This window comes from Erithacus rubecula (genome assembly GCF_903797595.1).
Source record: "Erithacus rubecula genome assembly, chromosome: 3".
Taxonomy (NCBI): domain Eukaryota; kingdom Metazoa; phylum Chordata; class Aves; order Passeriformes; family Muscicapidae; genus Erithacus; species Erithacus rubecula.
Genome location: NC_136689.1, coordinates 88,934,056 through 88,949,727, shown reverse-complemented (window position 1 = coordinate 88,949,727; position 15,672 = coordinate 88,934,056). Strand labels below are relative to the sequence as shown.

Below are 15,672 nucleotides of genomic sequence, written 5' to 3'. Positions count from 1 at the left end.
CAGTTCAAAATTTCCAGAGCATTATCAAAAAAACCAATCAAGGACAGAAGGTTTTTTCTTCCATAGAATCACATAATGACTGAAGTGGGAATGAATGACTTTGAGCTCATTTGAAACAGGATCAGCTAGATCTGGCTGCTCACAGCTGTGTCCAGATGGCTTCTCAGTATCTCCAGGGATAGAGACTCCACTATCACTACGGGCAACCAGTGCCACTGCTTGGTCAGCCCTACAGTGAAAAGGGTGTTCCCCATGTTTAGACAGTATCTCCTGTGCTCCAGTTTGTGCCCACGGCTTGTCCTGTCTCTGGACCATGAAAAGAGTCTGGCTCCCTCTTCTTTGCACTCCTCCTTTAAGTATTTACATACATTGATGAGATACTTCCTGAATCTTCTCACCTTCAGTTCACTCAGCCTTTCCTCACAGGTGAGATGCTCCAGTGTTGTCACCATCTTCACAACCTTTGCTGGACTCTCACCAGTATGTCCAAGCCACTTTTGTACTGGGGAGCCCCAAACTGGACACACTACTCCAGGAGTGGCCACAGAGCAGAGGGGCAGGACCACCTCCCTCAACCTGCTGCCAACACTCTTAAGGCAGCCCAGGACCCATTTGGCTTCTTTGCCACAAGGGCCCATTGCTAGCTCCACTTGAACCCTGGTCCTTTACTGCCACGCTGCTTTCACCTGCTCATCCCCCAGCACGTACAAGTGCATGGGCTTGCTCCTCTCCAGGTGCAGGACTCTGCACTTCTTTTTGAACCATTCTCCTGATTCTCCAGTATGTCAAAGCTGTATCTCCTTTACAGCTGGTAGATTAATTCTAATCTGACATCTAGTCAGGTTTTTAGTACTGCACAAGAATTATCTTGAAGGGGTGAGATAAACCATCCACACAAACAAGACACAGCTTTGTGAGGTAACTAATTTCACACTGAACTTTCACAGGACCAGCAGAAAAGATCCATACATAATAATCTTTCACAATTTCATTTTAACTTTTTTAAAGTTCGTCCTTTTCTGGATTCCTGAGGAAAATGATTACACTGAAATGGCCACTTTGGTTAGAAAAACACAAGCCATTATCCACTATTTGGTAAAAGTTTGGCAAAGTAAAAAAAAAACAAAACAAAATCAATGTTTCAGAAGAAAGGCCTGAAGTATCTGATCTAACAGTCTAATCAGTGTTTGGGAGCTACTTTCCTGAGTAGCAATTCCTCTTCCTTAGCTCAGGTGGTGTGTCAGGCTCTGACTTTGGATTATTATTATTATTATTTGCCTTCAACACAAAGCTAAATTTGAAGTGCAGACAGGAATGAGTAGTTATTACCTCTGTCACCAGGGACATGGGAATAGACATTCCCAATTAAAATGGATTTGGCAGGAAATATAACTAACTGCCAAAATGTATTTGAGGGACATTTGACATATTTTCATTTTACAACTCTAACAATTGCATCTGTTGCTAAGGACTTCTCTATGAACTACCTGGATGTGGAATTCATTTCTATCACACTGGTAAAACATAAAAGACTGCTGTCACTTTTCTGTTTACTGATTAAGTCCTTTCTTGAAGTCCTATATCCAAAGTCTCATTTGGAATACAAGCAAGTAGTACTTGAAATGAAAGAAAAAAGTAAGCTAAAATATTGGACTGGTCCTGCAAGTTATAACTTAAATGTTTTCTCTTAGAAAAGGATTCAAATCAAACATCTTGGAAAACACTCGACAGCAGCTTCCAATCAAAGTATCTTGGCATTTCATAGAACTAAAATGGTAATCTTACAGTACTTGAGAGAGTCTATCAGCTATGTTAATGACTTTAAATAAGGACTGGGATATTAAAGCATCATGCACCTCTACAGCCTAGTAGTCACTTTTCAATATAAAGCTAATCTTAGATTTATGAGAGTTTCTTAAGGAGCAAAACCAGAAAACAGGTACAAATACATTTATACTTTGCATATCAACAGTATGAATCTAACAGCATTCTAAAAATAAAGTCTGCAATGCTACATGTAAGGATATTACCATGAAATTTGTTTTACCTCTATGACAAAATACATTACAATGTAACAACTGAGAATGTAAGATGCAGACCTTAAAACACTAAAACAACTCAAGCTTTGTTGGTGCATAATTTTGTCCTCCATAAACTACTCATCTTACCCTTGTTTTGCTGTATTTGCATTAGTCTCCATGTCACCCCAAGCAATCTGTTCACTTGCTTGCTATTCAACTTGCTGCCATCCTGAAGAGTATCTGTCACAAATTTCCTTATCATGTCCAGCCAACCAGAGTCCGTCTGAAGTGTTGAAGCGCTTGCTAACGAAACCATTATGTCACACAATGTTAAATTCAGTAAAAGATGGTCTATGTTGTTTGAGGATTTCATACAGTTCCTGTTGCTAAGGGGAAGAGGGGGGAAGAACAGAAAGATGTCAAAAAATTATTTTTGAAATAAAAATGGACACCAGCTGATACTCGTTGTACATATACCAGTGTTCTACAAAAACTGCAAAGGCTCAGAATGACTTCAGAACAACCTTAGCACAAATTTAGTCTCACATCTGGAGCTGAAAGAGGAGACAACTTACTATTGGCCTGTACCAAAACTGGCCTGTACATTGGTGCATCTGCTCTGACAGCTCAATAGTGAAGAAATGTGCTTCAGTACTGCTTTGCCCTACGGGACAGCCACAGTGTGCCCCATCTCCCCTCCTAGCCGTGCTCACCCAGCCCTGTAACACTAGAGGAGATTACATACAGGTGGAATCAATGTTTGAATTATGTTTCATGTAATTCAACAGTTAGCCGAAGAAAACATGCAGAAATATGAACACAGTCAGCCTGAAACAACCACCATTTAGCAATATGCAAGTTCCAAATGAAGAGTTGAATAAAATACTTCTATTTCCCTAAGGCAGCACTTAATTTTCTACTGGATGCTATTCAGTATATATAATACAATAATACTTCTTATACAATACTTTTACAAAAAACAACTAAAACTTCTACATTCGAAGCAATGCAACCTTCCTATAACAGCAATTCCACAGATCTTCAAGCAACAGGCAATAAAAAGTTTTCTTTACCATCATTAAAAACTTGGTATTTGATAAAGCACATAAGTCATATTGTCCCACTTCTCTTCTGAAACTAAAAGCTGCTACATGACATTGATTTTATTATTACCTTTTGCATGGATCTTTCTTTTTGTGTTTTACTGTATCTTGTAAAGAATAAGGAAAATGACGCATGAAGTGGTGCTTGAAATCAACAAGGTAATTCATTCGAAGCCATAGTTCCTGTTAAGGGAAGCAAATAATAGACAGAAAACATGGTAGTAAATTAAATAAATCCAGGCAATTATGTTCCAAAATTTATTGCTGGAGTCAATAACTTTAGCTTCTGTTTGCAAGTAGTTTATACACCTTTACTTTCAAGTGCTGTGCATGAAAGTCCACAACACATGGGAGTAACAAGACGCTGTAAGTTAAGGCTGAGCAACAAAATGTAATACTAACTGAACCACTGTATTTTTAGCACATATTTATGTATTTTATATGCAATACTAAACTGAGTTACAGATCTGAATGAAAGTACTTTTGTATTAATTTATTAGGGTTCTAAAAATCAGAGTGGACTCTGTTTAACTTGCAATGACTGTTCTGAGTCTTCCATTAAAATATATTCCAATACTTCTTTCATCTTTCCCTATCATTAATGTTCTTGTGGCTGAAAGCCCACTGACAAAACATTTTCTGGTACAAAGACCATTCTTAGAGAAAAATTATTCAGTATTTTAAAATAATTTTGCTTTGCAGGTTAGCAGACAGTCACCATTCCACAAAGTGTCCAGCAGAGCTCAGAACTAAAAAAGCCTGCATTGCTATCAAATTGATCAGGCAGGATGACCTTTTTGATATTCAACTATTAAGAACAGAGAATGGCCATTACACTATTTCAAAGATCAATAGCTTTCCACCAAGCATATTCAGAGTGGTTTTGCACAGTGACTGTAATAACCACTTTGGCCTGTAAGCCTAAGGGCTATTAAATAAGCAAAGCTTTCATTTTCAAACTGAGCCATTTGAATGCATTTTGTATATAAAGGTAACTATAAAGAGAAAACAAACCATTTATCTCAAATGAAATTTGCTCCACAAAAAACTAAGTTGTATGAACCTTGGATTTTTTTTCTCCTCACAAATAATTTAAGGCCATAATCCAACTGTATGTAGCCAAAGCAATTCATATCTTGACAGAGTGTACCATTCATGTGACCAAAATACAGGCACCCTATTGCTAAGGGCAGCAGCTCTGCAGGATCCTTCAGAAAAAGGCTAGGGACAGGAGGCTGCCACAGGAATTTACCAGGTCAAATGCCTGCTTTTTGCCCACTTCCAAGAGGGCCTCTAGAAAAGATGAGTGTGCTTTGCTCAGACACACAATCCATCCCTCCAGGCTGCATTTGTTTGGTAACTTTGATCTAATGTAATGATTCCACAAATGTTTTCCAATAATTACCCTATTTGTAGCTTTCCATTTAGCAAAGGGACCTACAGTCCTACATACAGGTTAAACCAAGAGCTGTCAAGACATTCCTTCCAACTACTCAATAGACAAAATGAAAATTGAGTTCTTTTTCCAATTTGCAAGATTTTTGGAAAAGCAGCAAAAGTTACCAAAAAAGCAGTTCAGTTATCTAAGTAAAAGACGGAGAAAATAAGTTGGGCAAAAAACCCCAAAACTTTAGAGAATACTTCCTAAAATCCTTTTTGATCCAATGTCTTATGATCCTACCAATCATGACACAGCAACACAGACTGCACCAAGCAATTACAGATCTCAGGCCACTATTACCCCCATGAAATTATTCAACACACAAAAACAAGGAACAAACAACCCCATTCTACACTTTGTTCCAGTTTATATTCTAGAGGTTATCTGGAAGACAAAATGCTCCTCCTTCTCCAATATTACTCCCAGTTTCAAAGCTTTTGTGTTGCAGTCAAGGAGGATTCCTGGAGACTATTTACAGAACTTATGGCTCAGTTCAACTGATTCATTCCTACAGTAAGAGGCAACAAAATCCAGATTCATCTACTCAACACCTAGGCTTTTTCTAAACAAAGTATCTTAGCTACTTCAAATCACCAAACCACTAGTTTCATATCAAAAGAAAATCAACTGTCATCATTATGCCACGGATCATTTCTCCCTTACCATTTTGTATGTTTCATCATGTCGCTTTGTGAGTTTCCACAATAAATGTATAATGCTAAGAACTTGCTGCATAAGCTGCTGAGATTCTGATTCCAAAAGATTTCCAAGAATGGGAGCTGACTGTGCAGGAGATGCTTCAATCCAGCACTCAATCAGTAATGGAATTATTATCTCAATAAAACCTTTTAAGTTTTCAGCCGAGGACAGGCCTTTTTCTGCACTGTCCATTACACTTGTCAGAGACCTAAACAACAAAAGCAAAAAAGCATAAAAAGATCACACTTTTCAAAAGAAGATTACAGTAATACCACTACTTTCCTGTTCTCTGAATAATGGGAAAAGTTACTTTTTAACACATTAAATATTTGCTGGCTTTCTTCCTAGGTATGTCAGTACAGGAAAAAAGGGAATTCAAACCATCTACAACAAACCTGCTCCCAAGTCTCCCTGCAAGTTTGTGGGCTTCTTTAACAACTTGTTACATTTCAGTATTTCTTTCCCCATTGTTATATGTAAAGTCTATGAAATGGAGAAATATGATATGCATTAGCCTATCACCTTCAACCAACAGGAAGGAATTAATTATACTCAGCACAACAAAATAATAAAAAACCCTTTTAAGCTCATTGAAGCAAAATAATGAAGCTGACTACAAGGTATTGTCAAATGCATGAGATTTATTACAGTTCATAGCCATCTCCAACTATAATAAGCACAATGTTTTTCATATTAAATGTAGGAAAAAAACGTTCCTGTAAAAATATACCTTTGGTTCCCACCTGATGTTTAGCTATTATGCTCTGAAAAGTGGCTATACAGAAAATTATCTGATAATGAAGTTTAAAAAAATTAAAAACTAAGATATAGCTTAAATTCAAATAATATCTGCCAGAAATCAAGAAAATCAACTTTTTCCTCCCCCACTCAAAAAACATTTTGTGTCTCTGAAGGGATAATCAGCAGATATGACCCAATTCTGCCACCAGATAAACTCAATTTGCATCCAAATCAATCTTCTAAAAATAAGATTCTTTAAAGAATTAAAACCCTGAATAACTCCTGTCAATTTTAAGGAGTACAGATTCCTTAAAATAAGGCAACAACCGTTTCAACTGATCACTTGTGAAATTGTTTTCCACTACAATTTTGTTTCCTAATTCACAGCAGGGAATTCCTATCATAATTCCAATTTTTTAACATACATACAATTAGCACTCTGAACCTCCTGTTAAACTCCTTTCTATTCAGTGATGATCTTCAAGTAATTTTTCTTTACATATACACTCAAAATAGGAACTGAAAAACTTTCCACAGATCTGCAGAAGTTTTGTTTACAAATATTTTCATTTCATATTGAAGATGTAAAGCAATTTCCCCTACAAATTTCTAAATTATCCAGTTAGTTATATTCTTCTATGAAGCCACATATTGTTGCCACCACTTAAAATACAAATAATAAAGTAAAATTTTATTCTGCCATTTCTCTCTAGTTAATATCTGTGTTTTTAAGAAAATTACTAAACCAAAACAAACCCAGGTATTAATGACATGTAAAAGGAACAGGAGAAAAAATAAAAACAAAGTATGAGACAAATACAAGCTATTTTTCAATGAAGGCAAGATGGGGGAGAGAACTTAGATATCCAGCACAAAATAAAAGGGATAAATGGAAACATAACTGATTATAAGAAAAAAAAATTGCTTTACTTTATTGCTTAATATGATCACCAAACAAGTTAAAATTTTATAAAGCTTAGCTTTAACTGCAGCAACCAATATATCCATTAAATATCAATTGGTTTATTTGTCTGCTTTGTTGCCTTATTTCCTTTCTGTGGTGCAGACACTGCAGTAGACACCAGTTTCTTTCAGATTAGAAAGAGTTTAAGGTGAATGGCTCTTAGGCTTTTTAGCTCTCAGTCATCTCAAATACAGTAGACAAATCCCATCTTTCAGCTACAACCACAATAAATTGTAAATCCTGTTGATACCAAAACTGTAATCTCATTGAAAAAGTGAGGTTGTCCTGTAAATGCTATGCCGTGACAGGATCATGCTCTCGGATGAAGTCTGAAATTTCAGTAATTGACTGGAATAGTTCTGAAGTAGTAGTATTTAATAATTTCTTTTTTAAAAAATACCTGATAGTACAGAACTCTGGAATTCCAGCAATCTATTTAAGGAACACCAAAAATCTGCCAATTAAAATGTGAATAGTGCATGAAACTTGAGAAGTTTGGAAGATTTCTAAAGAACTGTAACACACACAGCTATTTCAGCACTTTTCTGAAACAAGGAATGGAAAAAGGAAGAATTCATGCCAAAAGAGATACTCCCCCCAGCTGCTGAAAGCATTCAGGTATGAATACTTAGCATAGCTTTCATGTACCCCTGCAGAAGAAGCCCCTATCTCCTAAGATAAGATTCCTCCACATATTCAGGGTTAACAATAAAAATGTAAAATAAAATTTAAGTGCCAGTAACGGATGATGACAAAGTATTACAGTAATCTGCCCAGCATTTACTTGATTAGTACATGATCCTTAGCAATACACGTTCACTCAACCTGGGAAGGTTTGATGTAATTACTCTGTCACATATCTGTTATCACTATTCTAGAGTGGTAGGGTGACTCTTGGAAATACTGAAAAGCATATTACCTTTATATCAGAATGAAATATTACTGAAGGGAGCTGAAATATATTTGTGTACCCCTTAAGCTGTCATTTTTCTTTAAAATACCAGTATTTTCACACAGTAGGGCCAAACAAACAAAAATTGGGTAAATATCTGTCATATGACAGAAGACAACAGGAATACAGCAAAGGGAAGTCAAGGACATAAAAGAAACAGAAAATAAGGAAACAACTTGCTATTCTTTACAATAGAATGTCTTTGGAAGTTTTTATGGCTTGCAGTTTAAGCCAGGTTACTTGTCCTCCTTTTCTGTGTGCACTGCCAAATGCAGCAAGCACACAGCACACCGAGTGAACTGCATTTTCCATTTCTCTTTGATGCACATGTACGTATTTATTGGCTATGCTTCATCTTCCATTTCAGGCTGTCAAGTAATTTTTTTCTGCAAGCTTTTCTCTGCAGCTTCATATTGTCCTCTTTCAGCAGAATCTGAATTTCAACTTTTTCTCTTCCAGTAACAAAAAAAAAAAAAAAAAAAAAAAAAAAAAAAAAAAAAAAAAAACCAAACAAAAAAAACACGTCTTGGTACCACCGCATTTGAGTTGTGAAGGCTTTCTGGTTTTCCACACCTGAAATGAGTTTGATGCAAAAAGCAGCAGAGTCAGCACATAATGCAGAGAATACATTCTAATAATTTCCTAATACATTGCAATTTTTTATTTATAAACACTAGGAAAATCTAGCACACAACAGAAGATAATGAAGTCTATCACCCAGCATTCCAAGCTCAGAAGCTATTATTTTTATTAAACACTAATACTGCAAACTGATTCAGAAAATCTCAGTTCATAATTACTAGGTTATCAGTGACATGCCAGCCCTGTCCAATGAGCTTGCAAGATTAAATAGATACAGGAACTTTAAACATTTAGCATACAGTTATGCTATGTGGAAGCCTGCTCGTTAAAGAACAAAGTTGAAACTTGCAGTATTAGTGACAAGACCGTCAATACACACACAGTAAATAGTTACTTATGGCTTGGTCAACTCATTACCCTTAGCTAGTCCTAGACTTGATTATTTGACTTTAAACACAAACACACACACACACTGAGTATTGCACCTCTTACTACAACTAATTTCAGTCCTTCAGCAGTGGCCATAGCAGAGGCCTGGGAATGCCTGTAAAAGGCAACAACTGGGATTGAAAGCAACAGACACCTTTAGATCATCAGAAATTATTTTGATGGCAAATACAAAAACCACCACAACTCTTCACTAGAGGAACTTTACACACAGTCACTAAAACAAGCTGTATCGGCCCTTTATGAAAAAACTAATATACTAAAAATATGCATAAATGCAATAAAATGAGAACATTTTAGTACCTTCAGCAGATGATTCTTCCCTTTCTATTCTTCTGCTGCCATCAGCTTGCTTTGCCCATCTCGCCTTGGATTCTAGGAATGTTTCCTTCTATTCTTCCGGCTCCTCCTCATGCTTGCAAACATCTTTTTGTAAGTATTTATAACCAGAAGTGTATCACAATGTTTCACCAAAATCTAGCTCCTCAGAAAAGCAGAATCCAATTCAGGTGACACCAGACATAAAGTTTGTTTACCTAGACCTTGGATACAATGCATCTTCAGCTATTACAGGGCCTGGTACTGTCATACACTGTATATCTCATCCAGGGCACAACACAAGCATCCTCTGATACACAGTGGTCCACAACTGTGTGCTTCTGACTGCAAAGATGAACTCAACAGGACAGTTCTGGGCTCAGCACTGAACCTTTCCCCTGTCTCAAGGGGTCTTCATCAGCCTAGTTGCCAGCTAAAATTTTACCTGCCCCAAATAGTGTTGGTCATGACTGAACACTTATGCTGACAACACCTTTAGGAGAATAAGCTGCACTTCTTACTTAGCTTAATTTTTAGCTTATACCTACCATAAGTAATATGGTACCTCCAAAGAGGAGGTCTAGGAAAGAGCAGGAATGGATGTCTCTCTAACACAGATGGAAACCACCTGCTAATTCAGGTCAACACTGAGGTATTCAAAGAGAACACCTCTTCTTCTGCCCTTCAAAAATACAAGATGGACATCATAATGGAGTAGGCAGTGGGTTTTATACCCTTTTTTGCTGCTGACTTCCTAGATCAATTTGGCATAACTGCTTTATACCTCTTATTGTCTTCTCCTGCAGTAAAACAAGTATTGTGGTTTCTCTTCAAACCACCTTAGTGTCTCCAGGGAACAGAGCTGTGTAACAACTAAACTGTTTCCATTTTTGAAGTCACCATTCCAGGTTTCCTGCCAGAAGGTATGTAACATCAACAGTAATGCGTATGAGGAAGCCAATGTTCAAAAAGTACCATAAAGTGAAGTGGGAGGTTCCCCTCTAGTGGGTCAATCAGAGGGGAGGAAGAAAATCAAAACAGTTGTTTATTTCTCCCTTAACTTCAGCTCACATCTGTTTAGAGTACTACAGAAACCCACACAAACCTTTCTATGACTAAGTACACTACACTTTCTTTCATACTCATCAGTATGTCTCAGCAGAGACATCTTTCATCCACAGTGAATATATAAACTGGTGAAGTGATTAAAATATCTAGAACTGGAAACTCAGCAGAACTTCATACCACCAGACACATCCTGCTGTCCTTTTTAAAAGGAACTAGAATCATAGATAGACTCCTAAGCTTATGACAGACTCTTGAAGGTAAAAGCAAAAAATTTCAGTAAAATTCATTATCACAAACAAGCTTATATTTCACACAAAGAAATTTGCCTACTTGCCACTGTTCAACATCCTGCAATGAGTCAATGTCAGTTTGCATTCCAAAAAATATCCCAAAAGAGATGGTAATCCAAAATTATTAATAGCACAAAATAAAGACTTTATAATGGAAAAGTTCATTATATATAGTAACAGTTATCTGCTGAGAATTTCTGTATTTTCAAGCCTCTGTAGTAAGATTACACATTACACTAAGTGTCCTAAAATATGGGGAAGGGACAATCCCACAAAAATATTAATTGCAATTACACAGTTGACATTAATCCCCAAGCTAGTTAACGTTTTCTCACCTCAGTCTAAATGATGAGTTGATCTTTGGTCGTAAGCCACCACTTTCAAACAGTTGTATATGTTGCTGATTATTTGCATGGAGCTTCCAACTAATACATACTGGGTTCCTCACAGAATGAGAGCTGTCCTTCTGCTCTTGAAGCCCTTCATCCTCTGTATCACTGGATGCATCTACCACTGCTTGGAGAAACTTCTTGAGCCTGGTAAGTACATTCAACCTCCACTGCTGAGAAGTTACTCTGCGATTTGGGTTAACGGAGAGCATCCAGGAAAGTTTGTCCCTGCTTTTCAGTCTTTTTGAGAGTTGCTGGTGAGAAATAAGCTCTACAAAATTCTTCAACAATATAATGCTGCGGTCTGTAAGAAGAGCTGGGTATGCTTCCAATAAAACATCCAAGACTTTCAATGAATCTTCCTGAATTCCCTCACTGATATGAGTCATGGCACTAGAGAGATGGGCACTTACTAAAGGGAAAAATGGAGCAATCTGTTCCACTCTTATTCTCGAAGCCAAGAACTGCAGCAGGTGAACAGCTGCTCCTCTGACACTGGAATCCTTGTCTGTAAACACAGCTGCCACCTCGCTTATTATACTGGAAAGGTGTGCATCAATGACAAAGGGATACTGAGACAGGAGTTCTTTGAGGCCAAGAAGTGCATTATGCTTAACCCCAGGACTATAGTGATGCATCTGTGAGAGCAGATCCTATAAAGAAACAAACACACACACTTGTCATCGTTATTACTTTAAGCTGTTCAAACTTCCCCCACGTATTTTCTGCACATTTTCCCTACACACTTAAAAACACAGAACACTCTTACGATGTATGATGTTCATAATAGCAAAAGTGTGTTTAGAACAAAACATTCATAGCACAACTAACAAATAAACAGAATTCAGTGATAGGAAAACAAGATATAATGACTTGTCCTTAGGTCTCAGTCTTAAGATTATGCACAACCCTACTGACTCAGAGAGATGACTAAAGGTAAGTCCTCTCACTCTTGTTCTCAAAAGCAGAACTATGAAATCTCAGCATGAATAGCTTTCTTAAGTTTAAGCAGAGAGCTTCAAGAGACAGAAGATGACACAAAGGAAGGAAAACAAATCCACCCCCCAGAGAAACACAAGATTCTTTAAAAATGGGGTTGCATTCCCTTTTTTTAAAATAAATGTTTTTTCCCAAATTGCAGTAAACATAGTAAAGCTAGATAAAAGGCAAGCAATCTTCTGTCATTTCAGAATGTAATATCACAGCATACCTTTATGTTAAGTTTTCTATTTTGCGTAGGAAGCACTCCATCTTCTTTAAGCTGCTCAGGAATTTGTATGGCCTTTGTTTTGAAGGTAGTATCAGTTGCATTCTCTAGTTTAGGCTTTTTTTTCCCAACTTTTAATTTCACTTTCTGGAAATCCTCCTGACGTTTCCTTTTTTTAGTCATTCTGACTCTCTGCAAAAAGAGAATTTAATTTGATTAAACACACAACAAAAGTGATTTTCCCACCAAAGAGCAGCAACCTCCTAAAAATAGCTACTGTTTTTATTCTTTTGTCTATGCATAAATGAGTCCATTCCTGAGACAAGATGGTAGACTAAACAGACATGCAGACTGATTTCATGCAGCTGTTCTTCCAGTGTCCAGAAAACATTCTGCTGCTCCTTCAGCTCTGAGACCTGCTTCATTACAAAGCATCCAGATATCTGCATCTGCCACTGCTTCATCAAGAGTTAAGTTGCTGATTTGGTTTTGTTTTAAAAACCTCCCGACAACAGAGTAACTTGCTTGATTCTTCTCAAGCCAAGGAGCTCAGCAAACCGTTCCCTTTCAATTGTACATTGCTTACCAAGTCCATCCCAAAGAGCACACAGCCTGTACATGTACAATCATAGGTTTGAACAAGCCTTCACCAATAAAAGGATATAAAACACCTAAGGAATCTTCCTCTACACACTGAAAAATCCAGTCTGTACATTTAAATATAATTAGAAGCAGCAGGGAGAGAAGCGGTCAAATGGGCAATTACAGAAGAAAAAGAATGGAAAACTAAGACACTTTTAATAAGGCATAAGAAATGAGGTATCTGAGCCACTATACTTGTAAGCTGTACAAACCTTCTGAAATAGAGGTACAATAACCCAAACAAATTAAAACCTTCATAAGTTTCTAAATGGTTTTGTTCTGTTTTGATACTGAAGTACTCTTACTTCTATCAAGTTTAAAAAAAAAAAAAAAAGAACACACTGAAAAAGTCCCAACAAACACTACACTACAAATTCCTTTATTTAATCCTCTCAAAAAAACCACCATCCAGTTCTCCCACAAAAAAACCCCGAATCAAGAAAAACTCAAGCCAAAAACCTCAACAACACAACTGACTAAACCCAGAAATTTCTAAATAAAATATCCAAACAATGATTCTCTTCTCGTGGATGTGATCATCATCCCTAGCTGATTTTCCCACTGGACTTCAAGCCGAAATTTATGCTGTACTAGAGTATTTCATATACACATCAATAGAATAATAATTAAAGAATGTTTCAAACTGTCATTTTCTATTATTTTAAAACAACTTAAATAACTGATTACACCAACATTTGGCCACAACTTAATTTCTGCTTTCCACACACTAAAAAATTATATGCAAGACTACTGTAACTGAAGCACAAAATGAGCATAAGTAATCTATTAACTCAAAATGCTTTTAAAAAACTGGGAGCCTAGTGCCAAAATAAAAAGGTTCTTTAGTGTCCAACTATAACAACCATGACTTTATAAAGGTTTGATTTTTACCATATGAATCTCTTAGGAAAGAATTACAAGAAATACACTACCTGATATATAGAAATAGCTACCAGCTTTTGATGTAAAAGTTATTTCCACTTACAAGGACTGCTTTTACAAAAGTAGATGTCTGGCTCCCAATCAGCATAAAAACTTCATAATACAGGTGTGCACACACCTGAATGGAGTCAATTAAGTTCTTTTAAAGGAGGAGGCTTGTAAAATATCCTTTCTCCTGCTAAAAGCAGCACAGCTTACCTCACAATAAATATTCTGGAAATAACAGGTAATCTAAGCCTATCCATTTTCAGTTCACATATCCCATGCTATATCAAAAGATAAAATCCTTACAAAATCAAAGTCATGTAAACACCACAGTGGCTACTTAGAAAGACATCAAGCAAAATTCTATTCAGCTGGTGAAAGTATGTAACCATTTCAATGAAACATCTTACTGAAACTACTGCCTTCGACACAAACTGCATCCTACAAGGAAAGACTGTGGGAGCTAGGCCTGTTTAGTCTGGAGAAGACTGAGAGAGCATTTCATTAATGCATTTAAATTTCTCCAAAATGGGTACCGAGAGTATGGTGCCAAACTGTTTTCAGCGGTGGCCAGCAACAGGACGAGGAGTAATGGCTATGCTAAATCACAAGAAGTTACACCTCAACACGAAGAAGAAATGCTCTACTTTGAGGGTATAAAAGCACTGGAACAGGCTGCCCAGAAGAGTCTCTGGAGACAATTCAACCCACCTGGATGCATTCCTATGTCACCTCCTCTAGGTTATGCTGCTTTGGCAGAGGGACTGGACTAAATGATCTCCAGAGGTCCCTTCCAACCCTAAGATGTGATTCTGTGTATTTTCACCAACCAGACCGAGCTAGGCGCACCTAACAGTTAAGCACTAACACGGTTTTACAACCCAAAACATTAAAACACCCTCCAATCCACGCAGGCTTCTTTAAACATAAAGCAGCATGCAGCACGTTTCAGACACCACTTCAGACACCCTCAGGCACCCTCACCTCAGGCTCAGGGAAAATACTCGGTTACACGCTGGACCCGATGATCTTGGAGCTCTTTTCCAACCAAATGATTCTGGTTTCACTCCCTCGCAGCTCTCAAGCGGCATGGTTAGGGAAACTCATTACCTTGCTCAGTGAGGAAAATCCTGAGAAACCCGAAGGCAAGGCACACGCCCTAACTAACTCCTCCGATCAGATAAGGATTTCCCCGGGGAGCTCTCTCCCGGCACAGCACGCAGCGATACTTACAGGCGATCAGCTCCGCGCATCCCCCGCCGCCCGCACCGCACCGCCCGGCCCGCGCCGCGCACGCCGTACCCGAGCGCCGCAGCGGCCGCTCCTCCCGCGGGTCTAGGCCGGCACGCTGCCTTCCTCGCCGTCCCGGGACATCCTTCGGCTCCTTCCCCGAGCGCCGCTTCCCTCCGCCCCACTCCAGTCGCTCTGCGAGGCGTTCAAATAAAGGCGCGTCAGTGCCGGCCCGGCGCCGGCGAGGCCGCGAGTTCGGCCCCCGGGAGCCCCGGCAGCGGCGGGCGAGGCGGGAGCGGCGGCGGGGAGAACCAGCCGGGGGAAGTGCGGCAGGGGCGGCGGAGCGCAGCGGAGCCGATGCCGCCGGTTCCGCCGGGAGCGGCGCCCGGCCCGCGCCGCGGCGGCTCCCGCTTTTCCCGCCGCCTCCCTGGCGCAGGAACGTGAGGGGAGGGCGGGTCGCACAAAAGGCGGGCGGCCCTTGGCGTAGGGGCCGGGCGAGCGCCACGGCCCCGGCGAGCGGGGACGCACCGATAGGGACTGCACCGGGCTCGGGATCCCGATCCTCCTCCTCGTCCGCCTCCTCCCGCGCGCGGCCGCTCGCTCACTCACCAACCACGCGCGCGGCAGCGCCAGCCCCGCTTCCGCCCCCGC

At 39.1% G+C, this 15,672-nt stretch overlaps 1 protein-coding gene across 3 annotated transcripts in view; it reads right to left on the bottom strand.

The window, feature by feature from the left end:
• TEX10 (testis expressed 10) overlaps window positions 1-15,230 on the bottom strand; it is a 54,060-nt gene extending 38,830 nt beyond the window's left edge. The window contains exons 1-7 of one of the 3 annotated variants that reach the window (XM_079300245.1): window positions 15,025-15,055; window positions 14,776-14,921; window positions 12,226-12,414; window positions 10,962-11,668; window positions 5,229-5,472; window positions 3,195-3,307; window positions 2,169-2,407 (exon numbers count right to left, since the gene is read on the bottom strand). In XM_079300245.1, coding sequence (XP_079156371.1) covers window positions 2,169-2,407; window positions 3,195-3,307; window positions 5,229-5,472; window positions 10,962-11,668; window positions 12,226-12,405 — 1,483 coding nt within the window. In that variant the 5' untranslated portion in view covers window positions 12,406-12,414; window positions 14,776-14,921; window positions 15,025-15,055. Of the gene's footprint in view, window positions 1-2,168; window positions 2,408-3,194; window positions 3,308-5,228; window positions 5,473-10,961; window positions 11,669-12,225; window positions 12,415-14,775; window positions 14,922-15,024 lie in introns of all 3 variants that reach the window. The other 2 variants (XM_079300244.1, XM_079300246.1) reach the window with 2 other exon arrangements.
• Between the last annotated feature and the right edge of the window lie 442 nt (window positions 15,231-15,672).